The sequence below is a fragment of the Bufo bufo genome, chromosome 3 (genome assembly GCF_905171765.1).
Source record: "Bufo bufo chromosome 3, aBufBuf1.1, whole genome shotgun sequence".
NCBI lineage: Eukaryota > Metazoa > Chordata > Amphibia > Anura > Bufonidae > Bufo > Bufo bufo.
The window spans coordinates 434,365,577-434,376,753 of NC_053391.1; the positions used below are offsets into that span (position 1 = coordinate 434,365,577).

Genomic DNA, 11,177 nt, shown 5'->3' on the forward strand with positions numbered 1-11,177 from the left:
AAACACATAGCCGGCTCCCGACCTCTATGACAGGTAGCTGCGATCTGCGGTAGTGGGGTTAACTGCCGCGGATCGCAGCTACCGCTCATAGAGGTCGGGTGCGGCTATATGATTTTGCAGCCAGCACTTGCCTCCTGTATATGAATTAATGGGCGAGTTATCTTCATTGGTGGCGCAGTGCGCCCCACCCCAACCCAGCCCCAGTATTAAAGACATTGGTGGCGCAGTGTGCCCCCACCCCAGTATTAAAAACATTGGTGGTGCAGTGCGCCCCCCCCACCCAAGCCCCCCAGTATTAATCATTGGTGGCAGTGGGCACAGGGTCCCCTCTCCTCTCCTCATTAGTGGTGCAGTGGCAGCTTCTGATCGGAGCTCCAGCAGTGTAAGCCTGGGGCTCCGATCGGTTACCATGGCAGCCAGGACGCTACTGAAGCCATAGTCAGCTCCATGCTGCTGTGTGCACAAAGCACAGAGCAGCAGGGAGAGTGTGAAGTCCTATTCACCCTCATAGAGATCTATCAGGGTGAATAGGACAAGGGTTCTAGCCCCTAAGGGGGCTAAAAGTTAGTAAAATAAAAACACAAACACCAAAATATTAAGTATAAATGAAAAAGAAAGATTTACAAAAAAAAGCTAAACGTTAACAATAAACATGTTCATTTTCAGCAGATTTGTGTAGGAATTTTTTGTTTTTTCAAAAATGAAAATGCGCAGAATATCGGTATAAATTATCGGCTATCGGCCTGACGTCGTTGCTTTGCTTTGAACCAGCAGGATTAACGATCTGCATCTAACCAGGTCTTGTTTGACAGCTGTGATGATGGGAGATGAGGACATCTCTACTTATAGCTCTGTCTTTTATGCCCTAGACCAGTGGTGGCGAACCTATGGCATGGGTGCCAGAGGCGGCACTCGGAGCCCTCTCTGTGGGCACCCATACCCTGGAAAAAGTCTGTACCAATATTTCTTAGACTTTTTCTGCCATTCTTCAGAGCAGGGCGCACTATGAACAGCACAGGCAGTGCACTGAATGTAGGCAGGTTATTATAGCTAAATGATAAAGTACATGGAAGATATACTATATGGGACTGTAGTATTCAGGTTCCATTGCCATGTTGGCACTTTGTGATAAATAAGTGGGTTTTGGGTTGCAGTGTGGGCACTCTGCCTCTAAAAGGTTCGCCATCAGTGCCTTAGACGCTGTCCCCTGTAATCAGTATTATATGGTTGTTTTGAAATAGTTTGTTGGCATGTTTAATGCCTCTCTCTTGTTGAAAACAATAAAAAATGCATCTAACAGAATGTGTTTTTCTTTGCTTTAGATATTTTGCACTTGGTTTACTGTATCACTACAACAAGCAAGATGCTGCTGCCGTGCAGGTAATTCAGTCAGCTGGCCACCTTTTTATATTTTGCATTTGAATGAAAGCGCATCCACCAGCAGGATCAACCCTATAAAACACTAAGTAATTGGTAGGGTTGACCCTGCTGAATGAAACGATACCTTATTTATGTTTCTTTATTGTGCTGATCATGAATATGTAAATTAAGTCTTTGGTGTGGATCCAAGCCCTTCAAAGCACCAGAGCTCCTATGCTCTGCACTAAGAGCCACTCCCCTTGTCCCCTTGATTGACAGGGCCAGGTATTTTGCCTGGCTCTGTAATCTTGCACCTGTGTCCTAGCGAGATGCCTGTCCCTGTCAATCATTAGATGGGGGAGAGGTCTAAAGACCTAATTTACATATTAATAAAAGGTTATTTCTCTCAGGAAAGGCACAACAGAGGAACATAAATGAGGTATCTACGGAGCAGGATTAACCCAATCAGGTAATCATTAATTGGGTTCATTTACCCAAATTTCCTTTTTTAGAACACCGTGTACTACAGTATAAATTGTGCAGTATATGCGTTCAGAAGCATGACTGACCATTTCCTGCTCACCCTCAATGACTTGATTTTACTTGATTCCTATATAGTATATGGTAGTTGAAGTTGGCGGTTATCAGACATTTCCAAAGTGATACACAGCAACTAGTGCTATATGTGAATCTCAGCTCCGTCCTACTGTAAAATGTATGGTCTCCGCAGAAGTCTTTCCGAAGTTTCAGCAAATATTGCGAGACTTACTTCTTCTCGCCTCTGTCATGTGTCACTTCATCTATTTGCATACATTGTATCAAACACGAAGCTGAACTCGGCTTAGTATTTTGATACAGTAATTTATGGGAATAAACAAAGCCTCGCAATATTTGCTGAAACTTCGGAACGACCTCCGCGAAGGCCATACATTTTACAGTAGGACGGAGCCCATATTCTTAACAAAGTGTATAAAAGAATCGGGTTTAAATACAGCAATCCGAACCCAATTCGCTCAACCCTAACGGCAACAAAATTTGCTGACCATAGTTGAGAATTGGACATGGATTAGGCCTCATGCACATGACCATATGTATTTTGCAAAATAGGGATCAGCCAAATATGTATGACCTCCATGTTGTATCTTTTTTTTTTTTTTTGTCAGCATTTTGCCACCAAGATTAGGACATCTTCTAAACTTCTCCAAACCGACATACACCTGCGGAAAGCAAATCATCCTTGTGCTTCTTGCATCTGTATTTCCGTTCTGCAAGAATAAGATATCCTATACTTGACCGCAAAATGCGGACCATGGACCCATTGAAATCAGTGGGTCCACAAAAAATGGATGCAACACGGATGTCATCTATATTTTGCAGAGCCGCATTTTGCTGTCATGTGCATTAGGCCTTAACTGCCATTCCCACGTACCTGTGATTGACTCTAATTTAACATATTTGATTATTTAACGCACAGTCTTTACAAAGAGTTTGGGATAAGAAATCTTTGTTTTTCCCCTTCTTTCAGGTTTGGGTAAGAATTGTGGATGGTGAGGTTGAAGACCACACTCGGCCAGACCTCTTTGAGTATATAGTGGACTTCCTGACGTTCTCCAAAGACCAGCTACTGGTGTGGCAATATGCAGACTGGGTTTTGCAGAAAAGTGAGCAGGTTTGTGGTTCTTGGCTTGGATTAAGGCAGCTTTTTCTGTATGGGCATAAACTTCTAGGATTGCTAGCACATAATACTGTCTGTGTGGTCTAGTTGTAATGATAAGAGCACTGTGGCTCCATAGCTTCCTATCACCTATGGGTTGATTTACATTTTTGGAGTTTTTTTGATAATCAAGGCAAAACTGTCACATTTTTGTAAAATAAATGGCAGTTTTGTTGCGATTATGAAAATCCACAAAAATCTCCTCACGTAGAGCTGAACACATAATCTGCATTCACTAAAGTTGCAGACTGGTAAAATCATGACCGAAAGGGAACTATGAAATCCATAATAAAGTAACATGTTTTCCTGTTTTGTACACAAAATGGATATGTTTTATTTACCGAAAAAGTAGACTCCAACAGTGTCTTATCCTAACAGTATCTTTATAGGTATTAGAAATAGAAAAGCAGTTTTCTGAGATATTTTTACTGGTCCTCAGTATCTGATCAGTGGGGTTCCGACACCCAGCACTGGTGCTCACAGTAGCGCCACAGCCTTCTCGCAGCTTATCTTCGGCCATGTGACGTCATGTTCATCTGTCGCACGGCCTAGGTGCAGCTCAGCACTATTGAGTTGTGATACCAACCACAGCCGCTAATGGAAAGCACTGTGCTTGGTTAGCAGGGAGAAGGTGCCTTCTCAAACAGCTGATCGGCGGTGGTCTTTGGTGTTGGATCCCACCGATCAGGTACTGATGACCTATACAGAGGATAGGTCATCAGTATAAAAAAAAATCTTGGAAAACCCTTTTATATAAATATTATTCATGATGTCTCCAGTTTTTATTTCCTATGTGCAGTATTACTCTTCATTACATCTTCATTTTCCATCTTTCAGGTTGGAGTTCAGATCTTTACGAAACGGTCATTAGAGGAACAGTTGCAAAATGGCTTCTGTCCAGATAAGATTGTCGATCATCTCTGCAAGTACCGCAAGGCTTTACTTATCTACCTGGAACATTTAGTCAAAGAAAAGAACATTCAGGTAAGGACCTTATGAAATACACGCAAGCCGCAAATACTGTGACACAAGCTTTATCTACGACCCTTGCGTACTTCTACTACCATTCCGAAATCTCTAGTATTGTACAGCGTGTCACTTTCTTCCTGATAAAGTGGTTACACCATGATTAATTTAAACAAATTAAAATCAGACATCATATAGTACACGGCAATCTAAAAAAAGCTAGACCCAGTCATGTACCTCACATGGATCCAGAGACCTCCACATTCACTACTCCAATTACTCTGCTCAGGGGTCATGTCCTTTCCGATGCAGCTCTCTCCCTATACCTAGGCTGGTGGCAGCTGAGCATGTACAACCACTTCAGCAATATGAGTGAGGTGGACAGAGAAATAAGGGCCAACAGCAGGAGGCGTTATGCAGATCGATTTTATTGAATAACTCAGTAGGTCTACAAGATTTGAAATGACTACAAAACTATTCTGAACAAGATGCTGGTTTGAAAAATGTAGAATATTTTTCGATGGACAGCCCCTCTAAGGTTCTGTTCACATTTTACTTGTGGCTGTCATTTATATCGGAAGCTACCATGTGTTCCTGAATCCATCCACCGGATTATAATGGGGACTGGTGGGAGCGTGCGTGCACAGCTGATTCTTTCAAATTTGACATTTGCAATAAAGGCCTCTGCCGTGAGTGTGAGCGTAGCATAAAGCTAGGCTTACACCATGTTGTCACCATACAGTTAAGGCCAAAAAAATGTATACTGCAAAAACAGAATGCAAACAGGAGACAAATACTGGTTTATTAACCATCTGTTGGAGCTAGAAAATACAAAAAACGGAGCAGGCGGTCAGGTGCTGGTGTGTGATGTCACCAGCGTTCCCTGCCCAGTCCATTCACATTTCTCCATACTGAAGTTCTGGAAAGGTCCGTACTATTGTTCCCTGAGTCACATACCTTTTTCTGTGGCTTATATGTTTAATAGTCTGTCATTATGCTGCTGTTTCTCTGCACAGAAAGAAAAATACCACACACACCTAGCTGTGCTGTATCTTGAAGAAATCCTGCGTCTGAAGTCTGTGGAGTCTTCAGACCCGACTGAGCTAGAAGATCTGCGTCAAAGGTTTCAGAAACTGTTACAGCAGTCAGATTTGTATCGGGTTCTCTTGCTGATCGGTGAGTGCGTGACGCATTGTCAGGAGGCATTGCACAGCATGTCAGAGTAGTGGGCATTGCTCTTCCCACCAAGCTGGATGTAGATCCCCTGTGTACTGTCTCAAGTCTACCGTATAGTATAGTATGATTTTACAATAAACTGCTAAATAACTGTCCAGTGGCAGTGATCACCAATGTTGGGGGTGACTGGGTGACTGGTAATGATGGCCTGCTGTAAGGCCAATAGATTTGTAAAGATGGCCTGCTGCCATCTTTACCCTGTCACTGTGTTATTAGATGCAGTGACAGTTTGCTGTGTCAGAAAGGGGTTAACCCTTAATGCAAAATGAGGTACATGTACGTCATTTGCATGCCAGGTATGTATGGAGCAGGTTCACGAACTGAGCACACTACATACACGGTGACTGTTGGCTGTATAATAACTCATTTTCCAGTCCGTAGCAACTGCGGCTTCTGAGTAGTTAGACAAACGGAAAGGGCTCCCTCTGTCCTCATGGTCAAGTCACGTAAAGGGACTAAAAGTAAAAGTATAAAAAAAAAAATCTAATAAAAATAGAATTAATTCAAATCACCCAATTGTACACATAAAAATAAACATAAATAGTACTGCAGTGTACACAAATGTCCGCTGTTAAAATACAAAAGGTAAATGCCAGAAGAGAAAAAGATAAAAAAAATGCCCGAATAACAGTTTTTTGATCAATTTATCTACCCACCCCCCCAAAAAAAGAAAAAAATAGAATAAAGAGTGAGGGAAAAGTCTTATGTACTCCTAGATGTTACCAATAGAAACTACAGCTCGCCCTACAAAAACCAGGCCTTCGCACAGCTGTGTAGACCGAAATATGAAAAGTTATGGGTGTTAGTTTTTAAAGTACTAGTAGTAAAGCATAAAAACAATATACATTTGGTGTCTGTAATGGGACTGACATGCAGAATGAGGTCGTCATCATTTTTGGGGATGGCTAATGTTGTAAAAACATAAGCCAAATATGAGTGGTGGGATCGCATTTCCTTTTTTTCAGTTTCACTACACAAATACGCATTTTGCGGACCGCACATCGCCGGAACTTAATAGAAAATGCCTAATCTTGTCCGCAATTGCGGACAAGAATAGGACATGTTCTATTTTTTTCGGGAACGGAATTGCGGACCAGGAAGTGCAGGTCCGCAATTCCGGATAGCACATCGTGCTGCACCATAGAAATGAATGGACCCTAAACCTGGCCTGGAGACATTTTAGACCATCAGGACCAGTGTCAGTTTAGCCATTTTTAGCATGTCGTGGTTCAGTGTGTATAACTGTGCTCTTAAATTGTTGGACTTGATTTCTGTATCATGTTTCTATGAACAAAACAGCGTTTTTCTTTTTTTCTTTTCATGCAAATATGTGTTGCTTTTTAGACATATCTAACTTGGGTCACAGGGTTAGTGTTAAGACAATGATTGGTGGTGGTTGGTGTTTATTTTATATGCTTTTGTCTTTATTTGTATCTGATTTCTGCAACTTCAATCCATTTTATAGTACCACTTGTCACTGTTATAGCCGTGGCCCCTGTCTTCTTTCCTGGGTGCACAACAGTTTCTGGCAATCCAGGCACTTGACATTCGGCTGCCTGATTGATTTGGTAGAGAGCTTAAAGGGGTCATCCGGCCTAGGAGCAGACAACCCCAATGGTCCTAACCTGTGCCCCATAAAAGAAAAAATACACTCACCTGTGCGTGGTCCCACTGTGCCCACACCATTATCCAGTTCCCAGCTCCTTCGTGTCCTCATGGGAAGTGTCTAGCTCCCATAACAGGCCTCAGTGGTCACAGCTGCTTGAACGACACATCAATGATATGAGGTGCCATATTGGGACAGGAAACAACTGGGAATGGCATGGCGGGACCACTGACAGTTTTTCTGTTTGTTTTATGGGGCACAGGTTGTCTGCTCCTAGGCCGGATGACCCATTTACGCCAGAGTCATAAATATACAAGAATGTCAGTTGAAGGACCAGGACCACCTTCCAGAAATTGATAGCAAGTGGTCCTTAATTCAAGTCATCAGCTTACATTGTAAGTGGAGATCCTAATTACATGCATAAGTGATTTATGTTAATGTTGCTGAAGGTGTTGAGAACTTGATATGTGACACAGAATAGTGATCATGGCCTGAAATATTTTATAGCTAGGAGCACTATATGAGGTATAATATAAGATAGACTGTCCCTTTAAACAATCATGTAGCATTTTGACATTACAGAAAGGCTGGCCATACACATAAGACTTTTCAGTCTGCTGTGTATAAGGGAAGCATTACTATCTTTTGACGTATACTATATGAAAGGAGCATGGAGATGTATTGTAACATACTTGGTACTTTCTTCCTCCAAAAATATATGGCGTATGGCAGTGGCCTATCTCCCGAACACTGAAAATATATATGCATACAGCCAACAACTAGTACGTGGCCAACTTAGATCTGTACTTGTACATATTTATTTGAATTGTTTTATCTTTCAGATAAAATCAAAGGCACCGATATGCACATGGAGCGGGCAATATTACATGGGAAGCTGGAGGAACACGACCAGGCTTTAAATATCTTAGTTCTTCATTTGAAAGACTTTGCTGCAGCTGAGAGCTATTGTATGTGGAACTCACAAGGCAGGGATGCTTCTTATCGCAAAAGACTCTTCCTGCTCCTCCTTTCCTCCTACCTCACACCATCCACGCCTGACAATTCACTGACCGTGGCCGCCGTAGACTTGTTAAATAACCACCCTACAGAGTTTGATGCATCCAGTGTGTTGCGTCTATTACCAGAAAACTGGTCAGTGCAGCTTCTTTCCCCATTTCTAGCTGGGGCCATGAGGGAGCATGTTCATGCATTAAGAACGTCCCAGATAGCACTAGGACTGGCAAAAGCGGAGAATATAATTTATAAGAAAGAGAAGGTAGGTAGTATTTTTCAATTACTTATGTTTTTATTCTAAATGCAATTCACATGCTATTAATAAATATTCTCTTGGGTTTCTGGGATATTCCAGAATATTGATGGCCTATCCATAGGATAGAGCATCAATATCAGATTGATGTGGGTCTGACTCTTTGACCTCCACAGTCACCTATTGGAGGGACCATAGTATTCATGTGCAACAGCCCACTGCCAGCGTCCAGGGTATCCCTTGACCCTTAAGAAGTTTCTACAAAATATGTCCCTCTTATAGAGCAAGTAAACGTGATGCCAGTTGCAGTTAAGCAACGAGGACATGGAGTCCCCTTTGTAGATGGTAGTGTTGGTACCCAGGTTAGAATTGCCAGAGTGGTGTAGAGTGGCCTACAATGTCTCTGCAGATGTTGTAAACACGTGTCACGGTGCTCCTACCTGGATATCCTTGGATCCCAGATGTGAAGTCTGAAGCAGTGCAAAAAGGGTAGTTGAACATGGATGATGAATAAGTAGAATAAACTGAGTCCAGACTTGTATGAACGTAGAACACAGCTTTACTTGGCTTAAAACAGTAATCCAGTTTCCAAACTTTATCTTGGTCATCAGCAGGTATTGGCTTAAATGGCAGGCAAACGCTTCTCTGCAACAATCTCAACACTGCTATGCTAGCTGGAGTAAATAGGAACTTCTCCATTTCTCCTGGAACTTAGTTTAGCTGTAGTCTGTCTCTTACTTTATTTGCAATCCTAGGAACTTTTTGTCCTGGCTTTAAGCACCTCAAGCTCTAGCTTCAGGTTGGATATTAGGCAAAGCCCAGGAGGGGACAAGCAACCATGAAGACTTCAGAGGCAGGGCCTCTGGGTACAGCAGAGCAGAAGAAAGAGCTCTACTGGCCGACACACAACCTCTCCCTGAGGAGGATAGGCTAGACACTGACTTCTAACTAACTAACTCCTCCCTCTCTGGAGAGGGGAATAGAATGGAAGAAGGGTTCCATTCTATATAACATAGCTCTGCACAGATTGCCGCCACCTGCTGGTAAACCAGGGACATTACATATAAACAGTAGTTTAAAAGGAAATATGAATACACACATTGCAGGAAATGACATTTAATATCATAAATGACGCAGGCTGCACCAACCAAGATAGTGGGAGTACAAAGGAGGTGGTAATGCCCACTCTGGGTCATTAGATATGCAAGCACGGTGTCCCCTTTTTAATATTGGTCTGTCTACATGGACACATTTTGTTTAGTAGTGGCGGTGAAGGGTATTGCAGCATTTTCCTGTGCAAACAGCTATTTGACATTGGGTGCCGACATGATAATGGTGGCCTTTCCTGATGATAGGCCATCCTAATCTGAATCTGAATTACCCCTTTAAGATGTTCAATTTAATTTTGTAGATTAACACAATTACATTCTCTTACCTTTTTTCCAGCTCAATATGAGGGATAAGCCAGTAATTCTTTCAGAAAAGAAATTTTGCCATGTGTGCCGGAAGCCATTCCAAGAACCGGTGTTTGTCAGAAGTCCCAATGGGCATATTGTCCATACCCACTGTGCTGCAAGCCAGCGTGTTAACAGCAGCATTGACGGCCATATGTCCAAGCCTAGTAAACGAACTTGAGATAAAATCATTGAGTTGGAGGTACTTGCTCTAACTTCAGATGATAAGATCTCCTGAAAGGTGAACTGTGAAGCATCCATGTGAAGTAATGAAAACGATTTATGAATAATCGTGAAGGCAGAAGTCTGTCAATATCTGACCTGGAATGATGTGGGGTGCAGGGAGATTGTATGGCATATGTAACACAGTTCTTTGAACAATAGTGAACCTCATCAGAATCATTATTGTGAACTTATATGAAGCTTTTTGCATTTTTAAAGGTATTTGCACTGAAGATATTTTGCATATGCTGTGATGGGGTATATAAACCTTTCAAGTCCACCATAGGTTCATTCTTGTGTGGAAAATGACCTATGTAGGCATAAGCAACAATGGTGGAGGATGATTTATTGACATGCTCCATTATGGATGTCATTTTGTATTGTACCGCTTATCTTCCACCAGATGATACCATGATTGCTCAGAACATTCCACAGGAGGCTGTCTGCTGTACCATGAGGCCTTTATGTGTCCATCGGTAGAACATATGTCTTATATCACCTTTTTTGCCTATAAAATTCAAATCAAGACAAGTTATTAAAAGGGTTGTCCTGGCTTTAGATAGTAATATACTATCAAGTGAAGGGGAACTGACCTGAGGAAACCTAGCACTGTAACTACACTGTGGATGGAGCTGTCTGCTTCTGGTGCTGTACACTGTGTTATCTCCAGTGCCAGCGGCTGCTGAGACCAGCTGATCAGCAGTGGTGCAAGGTGCTGGACCCCACCAGTCAGTAATTTATAGGTCACCAATATCTAAAGCTTGGACAACCCATTTGCAGACAAATTCCATATACTACATGATTTATATTTGACATTTGTCTTGTGTTTTACACTTTTGTTAATTGGTTCTTGTCTTCTAAATTTTAATCAGCATAAATTACTTGATGGGGATCATGTCTTTATTTCCTCCAAAATTACACTTGCCCATGTAATAATAAAATAGCATGGTTGATTATGATGAAGTTCCATATTATTATTAATCTGTATTGCTGAGGAAATATAGATTGTGCTTTCAGGAACATTTCTCAATCGATGTATGCATATTGTAATGATAGCGCCTTCTCATATTTTCCTTCTCTTTTCCAAACCATTATAATGTCACTTTCTCCCAATTACATTTATGAGGGTAGGGTTAAAGGGAGTCACCAGCATTTCACTTTTTTAACCCTTCCCACAGCTCCCTAGCATGCTTACAGTTAATAAAAACGTTACCTCTGGCATCAATCCTGGACTTATAGAACCCTCAAAAACGATCTTTATAAGATATGCAAATGAGGGCTCGCAAGTACCCAGGGGCGGTGTTACTCTCTTAGGTGCCCTGTTTGCTCAGCCTTCTCATTGCGTCCCCCCGC

General features: G+C 42.0%; 1 protein-coding gene across 1 annotated transcript in view; it reads left to right on the forward strand.

The window, feature by feature from the left end:
- TGFBRAP1 (transforming growth factor beta receptor associated protein 1) overlaps positions 1-10,963 on the forward strand; it is a 44,794-nt gene extending 33,831 nt beyond the window's left edge. Inside the window, exons 7-12 of the mRNA XM_040425014.1 lie at positions 1,323-1,380; positions 2,885-3,028; positions 3,911-4,057; positions 5,056-5,215; positions 7,724-8,157; positions 9,595-10,963. Of these exons, the coding sequence (XP_040280948.1) occupies positions 1,323-1,380; positions 2,885-3,028; positions 3,911-4,057; positions 5,056-5,215; positions 7,724-8,157; positions 9,595-9,783 (1,132 nt within the window). The 3' untranslated portion in view covers positions 9,784-10,963. The remainder of the gene's footprint in view (positions 1-1,322; positions 1,381-2,884; positions 3,029-3,910; positions 4,058-5,055; positions 5,216-7,723; positions 8,158-9,594) is intronic.
- Positions 10,964-11,177: the final 214 nt, after the last annotated feature.